This window comes from Notamacropus eugenii, chromosome 5 (genome assembly GCF_028372415.1).
Source record: "Notamacropus eugenii isolate mMacEug1 chromosome 5, mMacEug1.pri_v2, whole genome shotgun sequence".
In the NCBI taxonomy this organism is placed as follows: Eukaryota; Metazoa; Chordata; class Mammalia; order Diprotodontia; family Macropodidae; genus Notamacropus; species Notamacropus eugenii.
In genome coordinates, this window is record NC_092876.1 from 29,719,431 (window position 1) to 29,746,663 (window position 27,233).

The 27,233-nt window shown below is 41.1% G+C and overlaps 1 protein-coding gene across 1 annotated transcript; it reads right to left on the reverse strand.

Moving 5' to 3' along the window:
- Window positions 1-16,752: 16,752 nt before the first annotated feature.
- Window positions 16,753-21,390, reverse strand: LOC140503832 (NTPase KAP family P-loop domain-containing protein 1-like). The gene is made up of 2 exons (XM_072608171.1): window positions 19,536-21,390; window positions 16,753-19,128 (listed from the first exon to the last, which is right to left on the reverse strand). Exons 1-2 carry the CDS (start codon window positions 21,294-21,296, stop codon window positions 18,901-18,903), a joined length of 1,989 nt encoding a protein of 662 aa, XP_072464272.1. The 5' UTR covers window positions 21,297-21,390; the 3' UTR covers window positions 16,753-18,900.
- Between the last annotated feature and the right edge of the window lie 5,843 nt (window positions 21,391-27,233).

Genomic DNA, 27,233 nt, shown 5'->3' on the forward strand with positions numbered 1-27,233 from the left:
TTTAAATAACTTCTCAACCAATGACAGAGTAAGATATGAACAAATATAATTTGTTAGAGGCACATATATCAGAAATCAAAAGTAAATGTTGCAGGATTACAAAGGATAAACTTGGCTATAAAAAATAGCCCAACCCTATTCCTCAGAAGTGGGAGTTCCACAGGTGTGGAATATTTAAATAACTTCTCAACCAATGAGAGAGTAAAATATGAACAAATATAATTTATTAGAGGCACACATAACAGAATCAAAAACAAACATTGAAGGCTTAAAAAGGAAAAACATGACTCTAACGAAGAGGTAAAAGAAGATAGCCCAACCCTATTCCTTTGCAGAAGTGGGAGTTCCACAGGTGTGGTACACATTTCCAACCTTTTTCAGTGTATTCATCCATTTTGTTTATTTTTTAACTTCTTTTATTTTAAGACAGCTAGGTGGTACAGCAAAGAAAGTCCCGGACCTGGGGTCAGGAAGACTCATCTGACTGAGTGCAAATCTGATCTTAGACATTTACTAGCTGTGTCACCCTGGGCAAGTCACTTCACCCTGTTTGCTTCAGTTTCCTCATCTGAAAAATGAACCAGAGAAGGAAATGGCAAACTACTCCATTATCTTTGCCAAGAAAACTCCAAATGGGGTCACAAAAAGTTGAACATGACTTAGCAACAAAAAATTTTTCTTTCAAAAATGTTATTTGTGTTGGAGAAGATGTGGGAGACTTGGAACATTAATTCATAGTTGGTGAAGCTGTGAGCTGATCCAACCATTCTGTAGAGCAATTTGGAACTATGCCCAAAGGGCTACAAAAATATGCATACCCTTTGACCCAGCAAAATTACTTCTAGGACTGTATCCCAAAGAGATCATAAAAATGGGAAGAGGTCCCACAAGTACAAAAATATTTTTAGCAGCTCTCTTTCTGGTGGCCAAGAATTGGAAATTGAGGGGATGCACATCAATGGAGGAATGATTGTGATGAAATACTATTGTACTATAAGAAATGATGAACAGTCGAACTTCAGAAAAGTCTGGAAAACCTTATATGAATTGATGGTGAGTGAAAGGAGCAGAATCAGGAGAACATTATACACAGTAACAGCCACAGTGTGTGAGGACTGTTTCTGATAGACTTAGCCCTTCACAGAAATGCCATGTTTTACATTTCCAAAGGACTCTTGAGGTAAAATACCATACACATCCAGAGAAAGAACTATGGAATCAGAGCTCACAGTGAAGCAGACTATTTTCTCTTTGTTGTGTTTTGTTTTGGTTTTTCTCATGATTACTCCCATTCCTTTTAATTCTTCTATGCAACATGACCAATGTGAAAATGTTTAATAAGAATGTATGTGTAGAACCCATATAAGATTGCATGCTGTCTTGGGGAGGAGATGGGAGGGAGGGAGAGAAAATTTAAGGTTTATGGAAGTGATTGTTGAAAACTGAAAACAAATCAATTGTTAAAAAAATGTTATTTGTTATATGGATCCATCTTTGGAAGATGGAGGAGAAATGATACTGGGATAGATTCTGGTAATATAAAAAAAAATGCTAGCAATAAGTTTTTTAACAAAAATGAAGGAATTTTCTGGAATGTCTGGATATTACCTACATAGCAACCCTAAGTGAGCTCTCCTTTCAGGAGAGTCCAAGCATTTGGAAGATCTCTATGGAGATAAAGTGGGGCTCACTAGAATAGTGGAAAGTATTAAAAATGATACCTACCTAGATCTCCAAGGTATCCTAAGAATACGAACTCTCCTAGCAGCAAAATGCTCCTGGCATTACTGGAGAGACACCCCCTAGCCCATTAAAAGCACCCAATCCAAATAACTCACAGCAATAGCAGGGGACAAAGTCCAGGTTGTGTGTTCTCCCATAGGAAATGCCATTGCATCATAGATTTTGATCCTGAAGGGACCTTATAGCCTATTTAATCCATCTCTCTCATTTTAGAGTTAAGGAACTATAAGGTTAAATGATTTTCATAAGGTCACACAGGTAGGAAAGTGGGAGAGGTGGGATACAAATCCAGGACTTCTAACTCCAAATTCAGCAAACATACTGTTCTATGGCTTCTTCTAACATCTGGAGTCACACACGGAGGGAAAATTCTCCTTTTCAAAGAAGTTCAGATTTCAGAACTCTCAAATTTGGAATTACTTTCAAGGCACCCCCTAAAGCTGGTTCTGTCCAAGAATGGCCCCATTTATGGCTAGAAGGCTAGATTATAACTCTCTTCAACTTGGAGTTGCTACAGAGGCTACCATCAGGGACTCCCTAAGACATGTGACTATCAGGAACTCCATTCTCTGAACAACCTGGATAAAATTCTGTCACATGACTTTCCAAAGCTGCCATTAATGGCTCCAGGAACGGGTGAAGAATGTCCTACATCCTTGCCTCATATTTCACTGAAAAATTTAAGATCACAACAGAAGGTGAAGCAGTACCTCAGGACCATCAAGGCAGAAAGCAAGACGGAAAGTCACTCCAAACCAAATAGAGAGATATGGCAGGTTGAGTATTTACTGAATAGACTCATAGGAATGGGAGGCATACAAAGACAATTCATCACAACTACCTTTTCCCTGTAGAGGAATTAGTCTTCCTACTGAGGGTGAAGAAAACAATGAATTCCTTCATCCATCAGTTGGTTGGTTGGTTGTTGTCCTTCGTCTTCAAAGAGGACCAAAATGACATCACTATGATAAAATGAAATTTCAGTGTGTCCAACTGTGGCTGATCAGACCAATAAGAGCTTGGAATGCTCTACCACAGGTTAGGCACAGATAGTTTGTGTGAATATTTCGGGTGGATACTCCAAATTTGCACATCCTACATTTCTTTTGTGCTGTTTCAATTCTGCTTTGCTCATAGAGCACAACACCCTTTCTGATGTGGGCACTCCATGCTGAGAGGTCCTGTGCCAGTGTCTCCCATGTGGCAGAGTCAAATCCAAAGTTCTTGAGAGAGATCTTAAGAGTGTCCTTGTATCATTTCTTCTGATCATGTGATCGCCTGCCCCATGTGAGTTCTCCATAAAATAATCTTTTTGACAAGCGTACATTTTGCATTTGAACAACATGGCCCACCCATTGGAGTTGCGCTCTCTGAAGCACAGTTTGAATCCTTGGTAGTTCAGCTCCAGCAAGGACTTCAGTGTCTGGTACTTTATCCTGCCAAGTGATCCTCAGAATCTTCCTAAGACACTTCAAATGGAAGCAATTCAGTTTCCTGACATGGTGCTGGTAGACTGTCCATGTTTCACAGACACACAACAATGAGGCCAGCACAGTGGCTCTGTAGACCTTCAGTTTGGTAGTCAGTCTAATACCCCTTCTCTCCCAAACTTTTCTTCAGAGCCTCTCAAACACTGAGCTAGCTCTGGCAATGCATGAGTCAACCTCATTGTCAATGTGTACATCCCTGGAAAGTACACTACCAAGGTAAGTGAACTTATCCACAGCATTCAAAACTTCTCCGTTTGTTGTAACCAAGGGTTACATGTAAGGAAGGTGTGGTGGTGGCTGATGGAGCACCTTTGTTTTCTTGGTGTTAATTATTAAGCCAAAATTAGCACAGGCAGCAGAGAACTGCATCTCAGCTTCAGAGGCTGCATTGAGTTCGCAATCATCTGCAAACAGAATATCATGCACCAACACTTCCTCCACTTTGGTCTTGGCTTGTAGCCTTTTCAAATTGAAGAATTTACCATCAATACAGTAGTTGACCTTGATGCCATGTTCATTCTCAATGAAATCATTTGTCAGCATGACTGAAAACATCATGCTAAAAAGCATGGGAGCAAGCACACAGCCCTGTTTTGCTCCATTGGTGACTGAGAAGGCAAGAGAGCATTGTCAATTATCCAGAACCCAGGCAAACATGCCATCATGAAATTGACATACGATATTGATGAACTTCTCTGGACAACCAAATTTTGACATAATTTTCCAGAAGCCCTCATGACTGACAGTGTCAAAGGCCTTGGTCAGATCTACAAACGTTGTGTACAGACCTCAGTTCTGCTCCCGGCATTTCTCCTGGAGTTGTCGGGCAACAAACACCATATCAACTGTTACTCGACCCCTTCTGAAGCCACACTGGCTCTCAGGTATATGACCATCTTTCAGGTAAAGGATCAGCATATTAAGGAGGACTCTAACAAGAATTTTGCCAGCAATGACTAAGAGAGAGACCCCGCTGTGATCGTCTCAGGACAATCTATTCCCTTTACCGTTATAGAGATGGAAAGTGGAGGCATCCTTGAACTCCTGGAGGATAACCTCCTCTTGTCATATAACCTAGAAAATTTCAGTCATCTTTTGTATGAGCAATGGTACCCCTACCTTGTAAATCTCATCTGGAATAGAATCAGCACCAGGTGATTTGCCACATGAAAGGAGCCTAATGGCCCTCAAAACCTCTTCTTCAGTTGGAAGTTCAGCTAAGAAGGGATTGACTTCAACCTGAGGTAAACGGTCAATGACCTCAGCACTGATTGATGATAGTCTGTTGAGAATACTATGGAAGTGTTCAGTCCATCTCTCTAGGATCATGTCCTTATTGCTAATCAATGTGGGTCCATCAGCACTGAGTAGTTATGATGCACCATAGGTTTTTGGTCCATAAATAGCTTTTAGAGAATCATAAAAGCACTTTGGCTTGTTACTATCAGCATAAAACTGAATTTCATCTGCTTTCTTACTGAGCCAGGAATCCTGCATCTCTCTAAACTTTGCTTGTACTTTGCTTTTGATGGGATTAAATGCTGCCTTCTTAGAGGTGGATGAACTATCCTGCTGGTAAATCCTGTGGAGTTCTCATTTTTCATTTAGCAGTTTCTGAATTTCCCCATTATTTTCATCAGACCAGTCTTGTTGTTTGTGAGTGTTCCTACCCAGATGAGCAAATGCAGTGCTATACACCAAATCTCTGAAAGTTGCCCACTCCTTTTCTGCTCCACAGTTGCCAACTGTGTGTTGGCTCAGCTTTTCCTCCAAGTTAGCAACAAACTGTTCACTCTCAGAAAAGAGCTCTAATTCCTTGACATTAATTCTTCTGGTAGTCATTTTGCTTTGGGGGCAGCGCTTTTGACAAATGCAAATATTTAGCTTGGAAAGGATAAGTCTATGATCAGTCCAGTACTCTACACCACACATTGCCTTTGTCACTCTCACATCTTGTCTGTTTCTTCTCCTTACAGTCACATAGTCTATTAGATGCCAATGTTTGCTGCGAGGGTGCATCCATGAAGTGTTATTGTGTTTAGGTAAACCGAAGACAGTGTTGGTGATGAAGGCATGTGATGCACAAGTCTTCAGCAGCAAATGACCATTGCTGTTGCTGTTTCCAATTCCATTCCTCCCTAGGACTCCCTGCCAAGTATGGTAGTCTGAGCCTACTCTAGCATTAAAGTTACCCAGAATTATAAGCTTGTCCTCTTTTGGCACATTGACGATAAAGGTCTCTAGGTCTTCATAAAATTTTTCTTTGACTTCCTCAGGGTTTCTCATGGTGGGAGCATAGGCACTGATGATGGCATGGCATTTTCCTGCGAGTGACAATCGCCTTGTCATGAGCCTGTCATTCACTCTTTTTGGCAGGCATACCAGCTTGCTTATTAGATTAGTTTTGATTGCCAAACTCATGCCAGCTTCAAGGCCTTCCCCTTAAATGCACCCATTCCAGAGAAAGGTGTATCCAGCTCCAACTTCAGTAAGCTGGCCTTCATTTGCCAATCTTGTTTCATTCAGGGCTGCTATTTGGATGCAATACCTGTTGAGTTCTCTTGCAACAAGGGCAGTTCTTCTTTCAGGTCTTCTGGATTTTGTGTTGGCTATTAGTGTACACACATTCCATGTGCCAGTGTTGAGTGGAATCATCTTTGCAAATGTTTTTGTACATTTTGTACATTTTTTTGTGTTTTGACCACATAGTGGGATTCTTCTCCTGCCGCGGTAATCAGGCCAGGGCTGGGTAAACAGACAATGTTTAGGGCACCTCTTCTAGCCCCCTTCCTCACACCAGGAGGTAAGCAGTACAATTCTTAAAAGGCTGCTCAGACACCCAGGGGGCTGCCAAGTTCCACTGCTGCTTCCAGTGAGAAACGACCCTATGACCTGGGCCACCTGTGTGCAGGGTTGTGACTACAGCTCCCAACGTATCTGCATCTGCTGCTTCATCACTTGCCTGTTGGCACAGGACTTTGAGGCATAATAATGAAATGGTATGAGTGAAGTCTTTTGATTTGTGTGTAAAGCAGATTTAAGTGAGGCAGAGTTACATGAAGTCATCAGCCTCACTCTTTCATCCAGAGTCATCATAGTCCAGTGGCAGGACAAAGTCAAGATGGCTGGTGATGGCTCAGGATGCAATGAATGACCTTGGTGTCTTTAGGGTCTAACCAAGCTCTATGCATTCCACATCTCCTACTTCATCTCCCTTCATTGCTGTTGGAACAAATTATTTCCATCTGCCTATTCCATCAGAAGAAGTCTTCACATGCTTGGTGTAGATACCTCCCTAACTCACCAAAGGGTTTCAGAGCCCTTGGTTATCCTCAAACTGGTTTGGCCTGTCTGCTGAAATGGTTTATCGGGGTGTGGCTGCTGCACATGCTGCAGCTTCTTGGAGCTACAGATAACAGTTAGGGGGAACAGGTGGACACCAAAGGTGGAAAGAGCCCCCAAAAGAGCTTGGCAGCCATCACACCAATGGTACTGATCCTCCCTGAACACACCTTACACCCTTACATCCATCAGTAAGCATCTCTAAAGTGATGCTTTTGCTAAGTTTATCTCAAATACTGTTAATATGAATACTATAAAAATGTTACTGTACAATAATTGCTTGTGCTATTAGACTATTTCTCTTATTTGCATTGCAATTTGAGGCTTATGATACTTGTTACGAGTATCTGTATTTGTTAATGGGCATTTCCTGTAATTTTGCAGGTACTGCAAAATCTTTCACTGAGGGGAAGAAGTATAAAAACCATGTTTTGAAACAGCTTGGGTTCTTGACACAGCAACTTCTCAAATTCCTAGTTTACAGAGAACAGAACAGGAATTATAGAGGAGGAGATGAATTGTTCAAATGTATTTTCGTTAAATATGAGTGGGGCTTTTAAAGTAGTCAGTTAACTGATTGATGGTAGGGGTGATGGAGAGAGACCACGTGGAAAGTGGATTTGCAGCGTACAAGGAAAGGGTTACTCTACCTGCTGTACAGAAGTCTCCCTCTTCTCTTTTGGTTATTGTTATTATTTTGCAGGGGGAAGATGTCAGAAACAATAGCTTGAAGGATATTGGAAACACCATAGAGTTCTACCTTAGACTAGCCAGAGAAAGTGTCAGGGTGCTGAGTGGAGGAGATTCTCAAATTCAGGATATCTCTTGAGCTGAAATCCTCAATTGATACCACACCACCAGGAGTTGGAGTAGATATTGGTGAGACTATTTCTCTCCTTTGCCCCCAAAACTAGGGACTCCTAGTACATGTTCAGAGTTCATCAGCATGCTTGGTCGTGTCTGATCAGCAAATTCCCCATGTGGGAGAGGTTAAAGACTTTGTTTCTTGGAATGTAGTGATGATATGAAATGGAAATACCTTGGAGAGATGGTGGAACATAATGACTTCAGTTAGCCTACCACTAGTAGTTAGAAGTCTTTTTTGATTGGCTGTCAGACCAGAACTTGGGTCATCTCCCAAAAGACCTTAGTTGGTCTGCGCCATGCTCTTTGCTTTATTCTCTTCATATGTATCTAATGGTTTCACTCCTTCCATGATTAAATCTAGTGAAAGACAACGCTGTAAGGAAAGAGATCTTGGACTTTTTCCCCACTAAGGGCTTATGGCCCTGAGAATACTGGCCCAGTTTCTTTGCCTGCCTTAATCTTTGTTCCTGATATTCCAGTACCCAGGTTTTGCATCCAGTTCAGTATCAATCCCCAAAGAGAAAGGAATGACCCTTCAGAGGTAACCCTCAGGACCCACCTCAGCAGTAGCTGGGACCAAGAGTCATCCTTCATTAATGCTACCTTTGGACATGAATTTTGTAGGATAATAGAAACTCAGCTAAATCTCTTCCCAGAAACCAAGGTAAGATAGAAGAGAATGTGCCCTTAAAGCACTGCAGAGGTTCTTGTTATATCTTTAAAGTCAACATCCCTTTGTAAAACTCAATTGATGTTAAATTAAATTGACGGAAAGGAAATTGAAGTGATGGGCACTAGTCTGTGGCACCTAACAGTGGGGAGAAATACAGGCAGTGCAGCCCCAGAGACACCCTCAAACCCCTCAGGTTGTTCTCCTAGAATCTTGTGGAAAGAACCTAGCTCTGGAATATTGGCCCATGGCATGCTTATCACCTTATGAAGGGTACTCTAGACAGCTAGGTGAAGTAGTGGATAGAATGCTGGGCCTGGAGTCAGGAAAGCCTGAGTTCAAATCCTGCCTTAGACACTTACTCACTGTGTGATTTTGGGAAAGTAACTTAATTTCTGCCTGCCACAGAGTTTCCTCACCTGTGAAATAGCACCTATCTTCTAGGGCTATTTTGAAGACCAAATGACTTACTTGCAAAGGAGTTAGCACAGTCCCTGGAGCAGAAGAAGCACTGCATAAATGCTAGCTGCTATTTGTTGTTCTTGTTAGTATTGTGTGTGTTCATCCTTCATTGCTAAAGAAGGCCATGCCATCAGAGAAATGATCACATGACTTGCACTTGACTTTATTTTTTGAGTGAGGGAGGGCTGTGCAGGTCACCAGTCTCACTTCTCCTCCAGAACCATCTGAATCCAGTGACCAGACATTCATCAGGATGACTGGAGATGACCAAGGATAAGGTAATTGGGGTTAAGTGACTTGCCCAAGGTGACACAGTTAGTGAGTGTCAAATGTCTGAGGTGAGATTTGAACTCAGGTCCTCCTGACTCCTGCACTGGTGCTCTATCCACTGCACTACCTAGCTGTCCCTATCTTGTTAGTATTATTACGATCACCAAGGCAGCTAAGTGAGTAGTAGAGTCCTGGGCTGAAAATTAGAAAAACCTGAGGTGAAACCCATAGTTAACTAGCTGTGTGCCCCTAGGCAAGTAACTTAACCTCTCTCTGCCTCAGATTCCTTAACTGTAAAATGGAGATCATTTTAATAGCACTTACCTTCCAGGGTTACTATGAGATTGAATAAGATAATATTTGTAAAGCATTCAGCACAGGGTATGACACATTGTAGGGGTTTAAAATATTTGTTGCCTTCCCCTTACGAAAATAGAACTGGGGATGGAGCCAAGATGGTGGAGTAACAGCACAAACTTTCTAGAGTGTTATCCCCAAGCCCAGTCAAACTTCTGTAAATAAATGGCTCTAAACAAATTCTGGAACTACAGAACATACCGAATGACAGAGTGAAGCAAATCTCCAGCCCATGACAGACTGGAAGGTTTCTGGGAAGTGTCTATCATACCACCCTGGGAGCAGAGCATAGTTCAGTGTTGGCCATGAGTACACAGAGGAGGCCTGAGCAGGCCTTGGAGAGAATGAATCTCTAACACCTATGGTGGTTTCCAGATTTCATGACCCCAAAATGCTGAGGATAAATTTGAAGGTCAGTGGAAAAAGCCTGTGGGACTAGTGCAGGAGAGTGGAGTAGTCTGGCCCCAGGCCCAGGGTGGCTGAGGCAGGAGGTTGGGGAGAAACCCACCAGCATCCACAGTAGCAGCAAGGGCAGAGACAGTGACTGTTTCTGGAGTTCTAGGACCACAGATTATGGGGGAATCGAGAGGCTGACAGTACACATCCCACCCCCACTGGAAGCAAAGTTCTACCTTGACAAAGAGCTCAAAAGTCAAGGAAATGGCTAGGGAAATGAGCAAAAACCAGAAAAAGAATCACACTATAGAATCTTACTTTGGTAATAAGGAAGACCAAAGCATGCAAACAGAAGAAAACAAAGTCAAAGCTCCTCCATCCAAAGCCCTGAAGAAAAATATGAATTGGTCTCAGGTCATGGAAGAGATCAAAAAGGATTTCGAAAATCAAGTAAGAGAAGTAGAGCAAAAATTGGGAAGAGAAATGAGAGTGATGCAAGAAAATCATGAAAAACGTCTCAACTGCTTGCTAAAGGAGACCTCAAAAACTGTTGAAGAAAATAACACTGTAAAAAACAGACTAACCCAAATGGCAAAAGAGATCCAAAAAGCTAATGAGGAGAAGAATGCCCTAAAAAGAACAGGCCAGATGGCAAAGGAGTTTCAAAAGTTCACTGAAGAAAATAATTCCTTAAAGACTGGAGTGGAGCAGATGGAAGCTAATGACTTTATGGAAAATCAAGAAATTATAAAACAAAACCAAAGGAATGGAAAAAAATGTCAGACAATGTGAAATATCTCATTGAAAAAACAACTGACCTAGAAAATGGATCCAGGAGAAATAATTTTAAAATTATGGAACTACCTGAAAGTCATGATCAAAAAAAGAACCTAGACATTCTCTTTCATGAAATTTTCAAGGAAAACTTCCCTGATGTTCTACAATCAGAGGGTAAAATAAATATTGAAAGAATCCCCCCATCTCCTCCTGAAAAAGATTCTAAAAGGAAAACTCCTAGGAATATTGTAGTCAAATTCCAGAGTTCACAGGTCAAGGAGAAAATATTGCAAGCAGCCAGAAAGAAACAATTTGAGTATTGTGGAAACACAATCAGGATGACACAAGATCTAGTAGTTTCTACATTAAGGAATTGAACAGTTTGAAATGATATTCTAGAAGTCAAAGAGCTAGGATTAAAACCAAGAGTCACCTACCCAGCAAAACTGAGTATAATACTGCAGGAAAAAAAAATGTTCATTCAATGAAATAGAGGACTTTCAAGCATTCTTGATGAAAAGACCAGAGCTGAGTAGAAAATGTGATTTTCAAACACAAGAATCAAGAAAAACATGAAAAGGTAAGCAGGAAAGGGAAATCATAAGAGACTTCCTAAAGTTTCACTGTTTACATTCCTACATGGAAAGATAATATTTGTAACTCTTGAAACTTCTCAGTATTTGGGTAGTTGGAGGGATTATAAACATATAGACAGAAGGCACAGGGTGAGTTGAATAGGAAGGGATAGTATCTAAAAAAATATAATTAAAGGGTGAGAGAGAAATATATTGGGAGGAGAAAGGGAGAAATAGAATGGGGCAAATTATCTCTCATAAGAGACAAGAAAAGCTTTTCAATGGAGTGGAAAAGGGGGGAGGTGAGAGGGAAAATGTGAAGCTTACTCTCATCACATTTGGTTTAAGGAGGAAATAACATGCACACTCAACTTGGTATGAAAATCTATCTTACACTACAGGAAAGTAGGGGAGAAGGGGGTAAGTGGGGTATGGGGGAATGACAGAAGGGAGGGAAAATGGGAGCAGGGAGTAATTAGAAGTAAACACTTTTGGGGAGGGACAATTTCTAAAGAGAGAACATAATAAATGGGGGGCAGGATAGGATGGAGGGAAATATAGATAGTCTTTCACAATATGACTTTTATGGAAGTCTTTTGCATAACTACACATGTATAACCTATATCGCATTGCTTGCCTTCTCAGTGGGGATGGGTGGGGAGGGAGGAAGGGAGAGAAGTTGGAACTCAAAGTTTTAAAAACGAATGTTAAAAAATGTTTTTACATGCAACTGGAAAATAAGATATACAGGCAATGTGGTATAGAAATCTATCTTGCCCTTCAAGAAAATAGAGGGGATGGGGATAAGAGAAGGGAGAGGTGTGATAGAAGGGAGGGCAAATTGGGGTAAAGGGTAATCAGAATGCATGGTGTCTTCAGATGGGTGGAGGGGAGAGATGGGGAGAAAATTTGGAACTCAAAATCTTGTGGAAATGAATGTTGAAAACTAAGAATGAATAAATAAATTTTTTAAAAAAGTAGAACCCAGGAATTCATGAACCTGAAGGTTATACATTTGTTCTGATCCACTGCAGTGGAAGACAAGAAAGGGAGATGAATATTCTCCAGGTATCTTCCAGATCAATAGAGCAGCCAGGGGTTTATTCTCTGTCTTTTCCAATTTCATTCAAAAACTGTACTTTCAACGATAATATGACTGTTTTCCTTTTGAGTGATGGCAAGCTGGGAAGGAGATAAGAATCTTAGTGGGGGAGGGGCTATAGCGGCACATTTTCCTGGAGCTTAAACTCAGGTGGGGACAAATGAGTCAATTAGTTTTTTGTGGTTGTCATTCAGGCATGTCTAGCACTTTGTGGCCCCATGGACACTAGGCCTTCTATACTATCTCTCCAAGAGTGTCCAGGCTCATGTCATTGTTCCCATGATACCCTCTCTCCATCTCATCCTCTGCTGTCCCCTTTTCCTTTTGCCTTCAGTTTTTCCCAACATCAGGATCTTTTCAATGAGTCTGGTCTTCTCATTATGTGGCCAAAGTACTCCACCTTCTTTTTAACTATTTGACCTTCCAGTGAACAGTTTGAATGCATTTCTTTAAATATTGACTGCTCTGATCTCCTTGCCAAGCAGGTCTTAAACAGGCCTATTCAATGAATGGGCATTGCCTCACCCTAAGTGAGTGCCTGCAAAGACCTTGGCCTAAAGGGTCCATGGTCTCCCAGTGTATCTTGGGTCATCTCCAGTCATCTTGAGCAGTATCAGGTCTCTGGATTTGGGGGGCTCATTAGTGGCTTCCCAGAGTCCTCATCTGGCCCTCAAACCTTCTTGCAAAAACTAAACCCCAAAGTAAAACCTCAACTCAGAGTATTTATACCTTTATTAGAGCCAGAGGGCATCACAACCCTTTGACCTAGTGCTTCAACAGAAAAAAACAAAAGGTGCTTGGGACCCTTCTATGAAACAACTCCACCTAATCAAGCTTCCCACCATGGGCAGGCCCATCAATGGATGGGAAAGAACTTTCATCACATTAAAATAGCTAACAATACAAATACATACACTGTTTCTAGTTAAAGAAACTTGTGTTTCTGTACTTTACTCCTTGGAAAGGCTCTTGATTGAAAAAGTCAAGATTTAATCAGAGCATTTGATTCTACTGAAACAAAAACAGCAAAAGATCCTACTTTGATTGCCATCACAGACATTCTGTTCTTTTTTTTTAGGGCACATTTTCTAACCCCTTCCTCACACCAGGAAGAGATAAGTGCTCTCCATAGCTGCTCAGATACCAGGAGGCTGCCAAATCCCACTGCTGATTTCAGTGAGAAGACGATCCTGTGGTCTGGGCAGCCTATGTGCAGGGTTGTGCCTACACCTCCCACTGTGTCTACATCCGCTGCTTCCCCACTTGCCTGTCACCACAGGACTTTGAGATAGGTAAAATGGTAAAATGGTATGGGTAATGTCTTTTGATTCATGGAAAAACTGGATTTAAGTGAGGCAGAATTGCAAGAAGTAGTTGGCCTCATTGTCTCCTCTAAAATCATCTCAGTCCAGTGGCTGGTCAGAGTCAAGAGACCTGGTGATGGCTCAAAATGCAATGGATGACCTTGGGGTATTCAGTGTCTAGCCAAGCTCTAAGTGCTCCACAGGCATCTGCTTCACCTGCCTTCAGGGTCGTTGAAACAAACTGTTTTCATCTGCCCTTTCCACCAGAGGAAGTCTTTACATGCTTGGGGTAGACACCCCACTAACTTGATGGGCTTGAGAACCCTTGGTTTCCCTCAACCTAGTTTAGCCCATCTGGATAAGATACTAGACACTGAGGTACTTTCTTGTACTAAACGGCCAAGCATTGAAACTCTGCTTCAGAGAGCACAGTTCCGATGGGCTGGCCACATTGTTTGAATGCAAAATGTATGCTTACCAAGAAGACTTATTTTATGGAGAATTCACACAGAGCAAGCGTTCACATGGTGGTGAAAAGAAGCGATACAAAGAGACTCTCAAGGTCTCTCCTAAGAACTTAGGAATTGATTATGAGATGTGGGAGACACTGGTGCAGGACTGTGCAGCATGGCATGCCCACATGAGAGAAGATGCTGTGCTCTATGAGTAAAGCAGAATTGAAGTAGATCAGAAGAAACATGAGATGCACAAATGTAGAGAATCCATCCCAAATGTTCACAGGGACTATCTGTGCCTGACCTGTGGGAGAGCATTGTGAACTCATGTTGGTCTGATCAGCCACAGTCAGATACATAATAACTTGACCCCAACAAGAAAGAAGGTCGACCAACTAACCAACCATTCAATTCTAGTCAATTCATCAAGCACTTATTGAGCTCCTACTACAGGAAAACCAGGAGGCAGAGATGAGGAAGAACAGAATTCCAGACATAGGACACAATCAATAAAAACGCCTGGCGTCAGGAGATGGAGTGTCTCCTACATGAGGCATTTGCTATGACTAGGTCACTGGATTAGAGAGAGAGCCTATCGTTCTTTTGGTGAAACCTCATGGCCAACACCCTTTCTTGGGGGTTAGTGACCGTCAGTCAGTAAGCATTTATTAAGCACTTAGTGTGTGCCAGGTATTGTGCTAAGAGCTGAGGATACAAAAAAAACAAAAGACAGGGTAAATGAAAGGGAGTAAGGTATGTGAAGCCCTCTCTAAACCATTCTGACCTTCCACCACCTGAGCAAGACCTAAAACCTGGATTGATCAAGCAGAAGAAAGACATTTTTGCCCACTCTGAGCTTAACCTACCATAATGCTTTGCATGCTCTGGCATAACAGACAAGCTTTGCTTTGATCTCTGAGTGAACTCAAAATGCCCCCTTTCTGTGTCAGCAATAACAAGGCCAGATGAAGCTGGACAAGAGCATTCTTCTGTTTATGACTAGCAAGGACAAAGCATCTTGAACTGGGTACTGTCTTGAATAATGAGACTTTTCTTATCTTGGTATTTTATGGACATATGTTATGAAAAAATACTTATGTATGTATGTACACACATGTATGTATATATATATATATATATAGTCATGTTAATGATAAAAGAAACAGAGACACCTGTGATCTATAATTTCAATGGACATTTTGACTTTCTCTCATCTTATAGTATTTGCAATCTATCCAATTAAGAAATTCCTTTCTCATATTATGGTTAACACATATAGACACTATAATTTTGGCTGACCTAGGCATCCCGAGGCAGGAAGGGAAGGAGGGGTAAGAGGGAATTACTCTGAAGATGTAAGATCCCCTTTGTCTGCGTGTCCCTGGACTCGTTTGCACAATGAGCCCCCATGTGTATTTCTATATGCATATTCTGCAAGCTTTGAGAGAAATAAAATGTACATGCACTCTAATTTTGTTTCTTTCTCTTAATAAGTTGAAATTATAGAGGACCTTCTAGATATGAACCAGAGAAGCAGAACTCCCTTTTAGAGTTGTGCTGAGAATAAACCCTTTTGTCCAAGAAACAATATCTAGGGACCAAATAACTATATGAGATGTCTGGGACTCAAAAGGTACTGCTTAAGAACATTGAGAATGGATTAGTGGCATACAAGGAGACTTAATGTTAGTTAACGTTGGTGAAAATGATTGTGATGCTTTGCATTGTCCATGATGAAGTTTTCTTGGTTATCTTGGTGCCATGTAAATCTCCCTTCTCAAAACTAGTCTATTGTTATTACCCTAAGTAGTTTAATCTGTACCTGACTTAATGTAATTACGGGAATTGTGAGAAAAACTTTATTATATTGTTCGAACCTAGCCCTGCATGGCTGGGAGACTGAACTATATCTGTATGCCATTAACCAAGAACCTATGTTATGATGTTTTCTCTCAACTGCCAACTCATATGTCTCCTAAGACCCCCATCTGACCTTCCTGACTATTCCCACAGCTGTCAACTTGTGGATGTGGTTGCCTGGGTCATCTGAAGATGCCCCCTCTAAGTGGACATCACTTGACACTCCCTCAGGATGAGTGAAGATTTCCCAAGACGTCTTTGGTCTATGAGTGATGCCTTTTGGTGCACCTATTACCAAAAAGAAAGGAATGTGAACCATTTTGAACCCCCAAGATCTGAGAAAGGCCTAAAACTTGGATCGGCCAATCAGGAGAAAGACATTTGGGCCCATTCTGAGCTTAACCTACCATAATGCTTTGCATGCTCTGGCATAACAGACATGCTTTGTTTTGCTCTCTGAGTGAACCCAAAATGCCCCTTCCTATGTCAGCAACTACAAGGTCAGATGAAGCCAATCAAGAGCATTGTTCTGTTTATGTCTGTCTACAACAGGATGACTTGAACTGGACAGTATCCTGAATAATGGGACTATTTTATCTTGCAATTTCATGGAGATATATATAGATATATAGATATACATACATACATACACACAGAGAGAGATATGTGTATGTATGTATATGCATATGTGTATGTATGTGTATATATATAATAGATATAGATATATAGATATAACATACTTCCATATGTCCTTGACTACATATACATATACATAAACACACACATATATATGTATATTATACATATGAATAGTGGTGCTAATGATAAAAGAAACACAGTCATCCTGGATCTGTACTTTCAATGGACACTTTTTCATTCTCTTATCTTATTGTATTTACAATCTATCCAATTAAGAAATTCCTTTCCCATATTATGGTTAACACATAGGGAGACTGTAAATTTTGTTGACATAGGCATCCTGGGTATAACACCAACACAATATTCACACCGACTATGGTGGATATGAATATTCTGATGCAATTCTGAATCATGAAATACAACAGACTCTCCACATGGAAGATAGAACCAAAACATTTATTCAGACACCAGAAAACCAAATCCATCATAGTAACAAAAATATATACACAATAACAATGCAGAGGACAACAACATCCCCAAGCCTTTCTGCTGTTAGGCTTCCAAAAAACCAGTTCCCTTAAATAAAATCACAAATAATCTCTTTCACACACACTAGCCAGCTCGCTGCTTGCCTGCATCTTTCCTAGCTCTGACTGCTCTCTGACCAATTTCCTCTCAACTCTGCTCTAGCTCTGCCTCTTCCTCTTCCACCTTTCCTGTTCCATCCATTCAATAAATTCCTCCCACTACAGGCTCCATGTGACTCAGACTTCCATGTGACCCAGGCCGGTCACGTGGACCTATTAGTGAATGGGACGATCTTCCCATTTGAATTGCCATAACACTGGGCCAAGAAGAGAAGGAGGGGTAAGAGGGAATTACTCTGAAACTACAAGATAAGATAGAAGATCCCCTTTGTCTATCTGTCCTGGATCTCATTTTCTACGATGAGTCCCCATGCATATCTCTATGTGCATGTTCTGAACTGTGCATCAGTTCATGTAAGCAATTTCAGGTTTTTTTTTTTGAAGTCTGTCTGCTCATCATTTCTTATAACACAATAGTATTCCATGAAAATCATATACCACAACTTGTTCAGCCATTCCCCTATTGATGAACATCCCCTCAATTTACAAATCTTTGTCACCACAAAAAGAGCTGCTGTAAATATTTTTATACTTGTGGGTCCTTTTCCATTTTTCTGAGATACAGATGTAGCAGTGGTATTGCTGGATCAAAGGGTATGCACAGTTTGGTTGCCCTTTGGACCTCTCTGTTCTGGTCCCACCTCTCACCATTTGGACATAGTTCCAAACTACTCTCAAATTGGATCAGTTCACAACTCCTCAAAAAATGCATTAGTGTGAAAATTTTCCCACATCTTCTCTAATATTTGTCATTTGTCTTTTCTGTCATGTTAGCCAATCTCATAGGGGTGAGAGGTAATCAATGGCGAGAATAGAACTTTTTTTTATTTGATTATAGATAGCTTGGATTTCTTTTATCTGAAAACTGCCTGTTCATATGCTTTAACCATTTATCTTTTGGGGAATGACTCAGATTCTTATAACTGTGATGAAATTCTCTACATATTAGAGAAATAAGGCCTTTATCAGTAACAATTGCTATAAGAATTTCCTCCCCGCCTTTCTTTTTTTCTGCTCTTGGCTGCATTGGTTTTGTTTGTGCAAAAGTATTTTATTGTAATATAATCAAAATTATCCATTTTATATCTCATAATGCTTTCTATCTCTCATATGGTCACAGATTCTTCCCTTATCAATAGGTCTGACAGGTTTACCATTCCATGCTCCCCTAATTTGTATACAGTATCACCATTTATGTCTAAATCTTGGACCCATTTTGATCTTATCTTGTTATATGGTGTAAGATGTTGGTCTATACTTGGTTTCCACCAAACTGTTTTTTAATTGTCCCAGAAGTTTTGTCAAATGTGGAGTTTTTGTCCCAAGAGCTTGGATCTTTGGGTTTATCAAATCCTAAATTACTATGGTTATTTACTACTGGTAATAGTAATATTCTAAGAATAATGAACTGTGAAAGATTTGGCTATCTTAGTAATACAATGATCCACCACAATTCCAAAGAACTCATGATGAAAAATGCTATATATATCCACATAGAGAACTGATAGACTCAGGATGATTATTGAGGCATATTTCTCTTTCTTACTACTTTTCTGGGAGCATAGCTAATACAGATATATGTTTTTCATGACTTTATATGTGTAATATGCATATGTAACACCAATTGTGGCAGCACACCTGCTGCTGTGAATAATTTCAAGGGTATAATCACATAATATAATGAACTCTATTCAGCAATAAACTAAACATTGTTGTGTGGTGTGAAGTAGAGTATGGGAGAGGGGACAGCCTGAGCGAAAGTGCCAATAATAATGATGAGTACAGAGGGCAGGGAGGATGCCATGCTAACTTGAGTGGAAGGGACAGATAGAGGAAGGGGACCTTAAACGCCATGATAAGTTGGGACTTCAGTCTAATTGGTCCTACAATTTCAGCTGATCCCCTGCTCCCAAAATGGCACTGCCTACTTTCCCCCTCAAAGCTCTACTTTCTCAGGGTAGCTGCTAAGGTGGAGTTGGTCTCAGGCAGAACATTGAGGAAGCTGATACTGAAGCTGGTCCAGTCCCCCAGAGTCATGCCTAGGGTCTGCCTGATCTCAGAGTTGAGGCTGTAAACCAGGGCTCTTCCACTCAGGTTCTCCTTGCGAATCTTCTCTATGTACTGCTTCATGTTGGTATCAGAGATGCCCAGTGCTCTGGCATTCTGCTCCAGCTATGGGAGAAAGAGAATGGTCAAGGATTAGGGAGTGACTTGTTCTCTGGCCCTAAATAGATTCTTTCCAATCCCAGTTCTCCAAAGGGAAGAAATGAGGGTAGCTTCTGTTCTTTGTGCTCAAAGAGGACCAAAATGATATCACTAGGTCAGGATCTGAGTGATTGATCACCAATATGAGCTCTACCATAGGTTGGGCACAAATAGTCCACATGAACATTTGCAGTGGAGATGGCTCCAAATCTGTGCAGCACACATTTTTGCAATTCTGCTTTGCTCAGGCACTACAGTACCTTCTTTGGCAAGAGAAGGAAGAGGGAGGAGAGAAGAGCTGGGAAGGGAAAGGAAGAGTGTGATGAAGGGAGGAGACAGAGCAGACCCCCACCTCCCACCTCCCTGCTCCTTACCACCTGGCACACGTCTTCTGTGGACATCTTCAGCAGGGACAGTGGGAGGAACCGCTGACACCTGGCAGCTTGCTTCAGTGTCCTGCTGCCCCGGATCAGCTCCATGTGTCGCTTCAGGGACCCATCCAGGTTGGTTGTGATGTCCCAATAGTCGAGGGCCTTCTGCACAGTGAATCTGAACTCCTCATCTAGGAAATGGAGCATTTTCAAGAAGATCTCAGGGTCCCCATCCAGTTCCATTAATTTTGTTACTTCTTCCTTGATACTGTCCAACTCAGCCACAGCCTTGATAAATGCCTTTCCCAGGCTATCCTCCAGCTTGATGGAGTCATGGGCTTCAGGAACATAGGGTATGTTGGCATTTGTAAGATTCCTTTGGGTCCCCACTGTGGGCTGCTGCTTGATGCCACTGGGCTGTGGGTCATTCTGTCCCTTGCTATGCTCACGTATCTCCCTCCACTGCTGGTCATCTTGAGCACACTGGAGCATCCAGCTCACCCGACAAGGCCACTCATTGGCCAAGAGGACCCAGGCAATCACTTCTCTGTGGACCACTCTGTTCTGGTCCCACCTCTCACAATTTGGCTTCCAATTTGTCTTCTGCAGCTGTTGTTTCTGTCCTTCCTTTATGGGCCATACCTCTTCTTCCATGGACAGTATCTGCTTTTGTGCTAATCTTGGCTTATCATCGAATTTCTGTTCTCTGAGGTTCAGGGTGATCCAGCTGGTGTAGACCATTCGTTCCATGTGAGCTTGGTTATTTGGGAGAAACTTAGCAATCTTCTTTTTAAGATGGGTTATGATGGCCTGGAATTGGTCAGTGACACTGGTCTCCAGATCCCTGTTGCCCTTTCTCCCATCTTCAAAGTCTCCATTGTGGTTTCCAAGCTGCCACCTCTTCTTCTTTATCTGGTAGTTCTGTTTGTCTGTCCTTTCTGAATGTTTAATCTCATCTAAGAGATTCTTCTTGGCTTCCTTGTTCATGTGGAGCACAGAAAAGGGAAGAGTGATGAATTGATTCAGGTACTGGTAGCCACTCCCAGTAAGGCTGCCTACCCTCCTGGACCTCTCCACACTCTCAGCAACAACCTTGGAGTCAGCAGCCAAGATGGAGATAAATGGGGCTTCAGAGTCTGAGTGGAGGATGCGGAGGGCTTCCAGGGCCCCCATCACCTTCTCAGGGGAGCAGGCATCCAGATGGCTGATCTGAAGCACCACCTTGATCTGCTGTTTGTTGTATGCCCCCAAGACACAGAGGAACTTGGTGAGGACCTCGATCTTCTCCTTCACAGAATGCATGAAGCCAAGCTGGTTAGACACCTTGCTACTGTTCATGAGTTTATTGATGCTTTCCTTAGAGTTCTGGAAAAATGCATATATCCCACGAACAAAATTCCACAGAGTCATCACACTTATTATAGCCCCAGGAATCAAGAGTCCCTCCATGGTGTTAGAGGTGTCCAAATCAAAAATATAGGAACACAAGCCAATAAGAATGAGAATCATCACCAAGAAAGTAAGAAAAATTTGTATAAGCCAACGCTTCATTTGCTTTTTGGGGGCTTCTGAGGGATCCTGGACAGGAATCCCAAAAAGCTTGTAAAAAATCAGTGGCAGCCAATACTTCTCCTCGATGTAGCCACAGAGGGTGGTGACCAGGCCAGCCCAGAGGAAGTCACTGCCAGCAAACTCCCAGGCCTGGAAGGGGACAAAAATGTAGTGGGTCTTGGTCTCATCTGTTGGGATTTCAGGCACATACATGGCAATTTTCCATAGAAGGAGGATCTGATGATAAAACTGAATCAAACACTGAATAACACACTGGGAACTGGGATTCCCTTCACTTTTCTCTGCTTCAACCAAGATATAATCTGTAGAGGGAAGAATTTAATTACTCAGGAGGTGTTAAATGCCTACTATGTACCAGGTACTATGGTAGAAGCTGGGGATATGGGGGGGGAAACCAAATTAATACCTATCCTCAAGGAAGCTTACATTCTATTTGGGAAATAACAGACATATGGATCAGAAAATTCCAGCTCTATAAAAGGTATATACACAATAAATTGGAGATGCCAGGAGTTAGGGAGAACAAGAAAGACTCTGGGTAGAAGGAAGGTCTTGAGCAGAGCTTTGAAGTATAGCAGGGATGATGAGGAAGACCCTTCCTTCATTTTTGGAGTCCCCTTTACTCAACTGATAAAATGACAGGATTTGTACTTTTGTCAGTAGGAAGGCCCTCCCAGTCATCTGGATGTGCCCACTGGATCCTTATGTTCATGGGATTTGTCAGGGAGTTTGGGGATACAGATGCCGTATACAAGAGCTTCCTTCTTATGACTGGTTTTCTGTGGCCCAAAGGGACAGACTTGTCAGGAGAATCTGACTGCTCTTTGATCTCTAAGTGTGGCTTTATCCATTCTGATCTATTGCCCTTTTCTCAAGATTTCTCTCCCTTAGAGAATCTGGAACTCAAAGTTTTAAAAGTTAATGTTAAAATTGTTTTTTCATGCAGCTGGGAAATAAGATACACAGGAAATGGGATATAGAAATCTATCTTACCTTAAAGGAAAATAAAAGGGGAAGGAGAGAAGAGAAGTGAGTGGGGGTAGAGAGACAGAAGAGAGGACAGATTGGGGGAAAGGGTAATCAGTTGGTGTGTGTGTTTGTCTTTCATTGAGGAAGAAGAAGACCATGCCATCAGAGAAAAAATGACATGACTTGCACTTGACTTTGTTTTGAGTGAGGGAAGGCTGTGCAGGTCACCAGCCTCACTTCTCCTCCAGAGCCATCTGAATCCAGTGACCAGATATTCATCAGGATGACTGGAGATGACCCAGGATGAGGCAGTTGGGGTTAAGTGACTTGCCCAAGGTCACACAGCTAGTGAGTGTCAAGTGTCTGAAGTGAGATTGGAGCTCAGGTCCTCCTGACTCCTGCACTGGTGCTCTATCCACTGCACCACCTAGTTGCCCCTAATCAGAATGTATGACATCTTGAGGTAGGGGAGTGGAAAGATGGGGATAAAATTTGAAACTCAAAATCTTGTGGAAGTGAATGTTAAAAACTAAAATAAATAAATTTTTTTAAAAAGAATTGTCTCCCTTGGACCTCCAGTAATATTGGGGAGGGCATTTCTTCCCTTGTTGATAAACATTCAAAAGATATGAACAGGTAATTTCCAGAGGAAGTAATCAAAGCTCTCTTAAGAAAAAAATGCTCTAAATCACTACTGATTAGAGAAATGTAAATTAAAACAACTCTGAGTTACCACCTCACATCTATCAGATTGGCTAATACAACAGAAAAGGAAAATGACAAATATTGGAGGGGATGTGGGAAAACTGGGACACTAAAGCACTATTGGTAGAGCTATGAACTAATCCAATCATAGTCCAAAGGGGCATAAAACACTTTGATCCAGCAGTACCACTACTAGGGTTGTATCCCCAAGAGATTTAAAAAAACTTGTTAAAAAGGAAAAGGATCTGTATGTATAAAAATATTTATAGCTACTCTTTTTGTAGTGGCAAAGAATTGGAAATTGAGGGCATGCCTATCAATTGGCAAATGGCTGAACAAGTTGTGATATATGATTGTCATGGAATACTATTGTGCTATAAGAAATGATGAGCAGGATGGTTTCAGAAAAACCTGGAAAGACTTGCATGAACTGATACAAAGCGAAGTGAGCAGAAACAGGAGAACACTGTACACAGTAACAGCCACATTGTATAATGATCAATTGTGAGGGATTTAGCTATTCTCAGCAACACAATGATCCAGAACAGTTCTGAAGGACTTATGATGAAAAATGCCATCTCCAAAGAAAGAACTGATGGAATGTGAATGCTGATTGAAGTATACTTTGTGGTTCTTTACTTTACTGTTCTTAGGGGATGTGGGTATGTTTTCTTTCACAACATAACTAATATGTAGACATGTGTTACATGGCTGCACATGCAAGCATATCACATTGTTTGCCTTCTCAATGAGGTTGGAGGGGATAGAAGGAGAGAGAAAATTTGGAACTCAAAATTTTAAAAAATGAATGTTTAAAATGTTTTTGCCTGTAATTGGAAAAAAGAAAATATTAAAAAAAACCAAATGAGTACTCACGTGAACAGTTTTTAACGTATTCTCAAAGGCAACAAGCAAGAAACATGACTCCATGAGACCTTTGGTCATTTCTCAACTTAGTGCCTGTGATGAAGTATTTTAAAAAGCACAACTATGAAAATAATTTGTACATCAATAAGTATTGCAGACCATGAAGAGGGAGAGAAACTCTACAAAGAATTTAATCCATACCTCAAAATTAAATCAGCATATATTGTATGCACATTGAAGTAACTTCAATGAGAAAATGGGGAGAGTTGATCTGGGTGAGCAAAGCGTTGGAAAATTTGGACCAGAAGTGAGAGGATCCAAAGACCTGGAGACCCCCACAGAAGTCTCATGACTACATAGCGTGGTTATTTCCCCTAAGGAAAGGATTTCAAAGACTTGATGAAATATTATTGTACTGTAAGAAATGATGAATGGGATAGTTTTGGAGAAACCATCGGTATGAACCGATACAAAGTAAAGTAAACAGAACTCCAACAGTTTATACAAGGACAACAGCATTGTAAAGAACAACTTTGAAAGACTGAAGAACTCTGATCTATGCAAAGATCAGCCAAAATTCCAGAAAACTAATGGTGAACAAGCTCCCCACTTCATGGTCTAGAGGGGATGGATTCAAAGTGCAGACTGAGACATATGTTGTGTGGTGGGGAAGGAGTGGGGCACAGATTGACCAATATGGGAATTTCTTTTGCTTGATCATGCTTTATAGAGCAGCTAGGTGACATAGTAAATAGAGTATTGTGCCTGAAGCCAGGAAGACCTGAGTTCAAATATGACCTCAGACACTAGTTATATGACCCTAGAAAAGCACTTAACTATTGTTTGCCTCAGTTTTCTATAAAATGGGGATGATAATAATAACACCTACCTCCAAGGTTGGTGTTAAGTTCAATTTGGATAATAATTGTAACACACTTAGCATAGTACCTGGCACATAGATTTGTTACAAGAATTTTGTTTTTCTTTTTCAATAGATGAGGAGGGAGAGGGAGAGAAGATGGATTGTATTCATTGAAACAAAAATTAACTTTAAAAAATAATTGGAAGGTAATGGATATGGCAAATATTGACATGACCAGCCCAAACCCCTTTCTTTACAACATCCCTGAACACTGGGTACTGAGTACTGTTTTATAGATGAAAGACTAAAGAAATTGTTTAAGGTCACTCAGCTAGAAATAGTCAGAACTGGGAAATTAACTTGTTATTCAGTCATTTTAGTTGTGTCTGACTCTTTGTGATTCCATCTGGGTTGTTTTGGCAAAGATCCTGGAATTTTTTGCCATTTCCTTCTCTGCTTCATTTTACAGGTGAGGAAATTGAGGCAAAGAGGGTAAAGTGACTTGCCCAGCCTCCCAATTACAACATTAGATAGAAATATATTTCTATCTGGGTCACAGGTGTTGGCTTATTTCAGAGGTCCCTTTACCTCAAGAAGGCAGTTTTGGTGTAGAGTGTCTGGTGTCAGAAGATGTGAGTTAAAATCCTGGATCGCCTGCTTGTATGATCTCAAGGCAGCCAGGTAGACTGGAGGATAGAAAACTGAACTTGGAATCAGAAAGATGTGAACTTGAATCTTATTCCAGACACTAACTGTATAACCTTGGTCAAGATACTTAATCTCTCCCCCATACTGATAGCATCTACCTCCTCAGGATTGTTGAGAGGATCAAGAGAGAACTCCCTCTAAAAGAGAATTTGCAGTACTGCCTCCATTTCCCTACCTCTCACTCTCCCCTTAACTCTTTGCAGTCTGACTTCTGACCTCATAGTTCTACTGAAACTACTCTTGCCAAAGTTACCGATGATGATCTCTCAACTGCTAATTCTAATTTCTCAATTCTTATCCTTCTTGACCTCTCTGGAGTCTTTGACACTGTCAATAGTCCTCTTCTCCCTGATACTCTTTTTTTCTCTAGGTTTTTGTGGCAATGATCTCTACTGGTCTTCTACTTGTCTGACCATTTCTGTCTTCTTTGGTGGATCTTCAACCATATCATGCCTCCTAGCTGTGGGCATCCTGCAGGGTTATGTCCTAGGCTCACTTCTCTTTTCCCTCCATATGGTCATTTCATCGTGTTTTCAACGATCATTTCTATGTACATGCCTCCAAGATCTACTTGTCTAGCTCTAACCCCTCTCCTGACCTAATGGACATTCAAACTGAATGTCCCATGGACATATTCAACTCAACATGTCTAAAACTAAACTCATTACCTTTTCTCCAAAATTCTTTCTTCTTCTAAACATAACTACTACTATAAAAAAATAAACTTAACTACTTCTATCAACAACACCACCATCTTCCCCATCTCTCAGGGTCATAAACTAGGTATGCCATCCCCAAAGTCTATCATGACTTTGGGGGAGGGAAGAGTCTTTTTTAAATTTACTTTTAACATTCTTTTAAAAATTTTGAGTTTCAAATTCTCTCCTTTCCTCCAACCTCTCCCCCACCCATTGAGAAGACGAGTAGTATAATGCCAATTACACACGTGAGGTTATGGAAAACATTATTTCCATATTAGCCATGTTGCAATAAAAGGAAACAATGAAAAGCAGAGATATAAGGAAAGTGAAAAAATCTACACTATAATTTTTCATCATGTTTGTTGTTAAGTTGTTTTCAGTCGTGTCTGACTCTTCATGACCTTATTTGGAGTTTTCTTGACAAAAATACCAGAGTGGTTTGCCACTTTCTTCTCTAACTCAGTTTACAGATGAGCAAGTGAGGCAAACAGGGTCAAGTGACTTGCCCAGTGTCACAGAGCTAGTAAGTGTGTGAGGCCAGATTTGAACTCAGGTCCTCCTAACTCTAAGTCAGCACTCTATCCACTACATTACCTAGCTGCCCATTTTCATCATGTGTCCTTTGGAATTGTCTTGGATCATTGTCTTTCACAGTTGGCTGTTGTTACAATATTGCCATTACTGTATACATTGTTCTCCTGGTTCTGCTCACTTCACTTTGCATCCATTGATGAAAGTCTTCCCAAGTTTCTCTGAACCTATTCTGAAACTATCCTCCTCCTCATTTCTTATAGTACAATAATATTCCATGACAATCATATGCTACAACTTGTTCAGCCATTCCCCAGCTGATGGATATCTTCTCAATTTCCACTTCATTACCATCACAAAAAAAGAGATGCTATAAATATTTTTGTATGAATAGGTCCTTTTTTCCATTTCTTTGAACTCTTTGAGTTATAGACCTATTAGTGCTATTGTTGGGTGAAAGCACATGCACAATTTTCCAGCTCTTTGGCCACCATTCCAAACTGTTTCCAGAATAATTGGACTAGTTCACAGTTCCACCAACAGGTACATCAATAGTGCACTAACATTTTTCCACATCCCAGGAGGGAGGATTCTTTATGGATATTCAAAATAGGACCAAATAGAGTAGAGTGAATATGACTTGGAAGGGGTTGGAACAACTCAGGAACTGGAGACAGAAATAAGTCTGATGTGGGAGGGCTGAGGGGCTGGGGGCATAGTTGAAGAGAAGGACCTGCCTGTGGCAGGGAAGGCAGAGGACATGGTTCATCACCTAAGAGGGGCTCA

What these genes read in the sequence shown, in the direction of transcription:
- LOC140503832 (XM_072608171.1), bottom strand. Translation starts at nt 21,296, where the DNA reads ATGTATGTGCCTGAAATCCCAACAGATGAGACCAAGACCCACTACATT. An exon ending in CAGAAGACGTGTGCCAGGTG is followed by an intron (nt 19,129 to 19,535) that starts GTAAGGAGCAGG and finishes TTTCTCCCATAG; the next exon opens with CTGGAGCAGAATGCCAGAGC.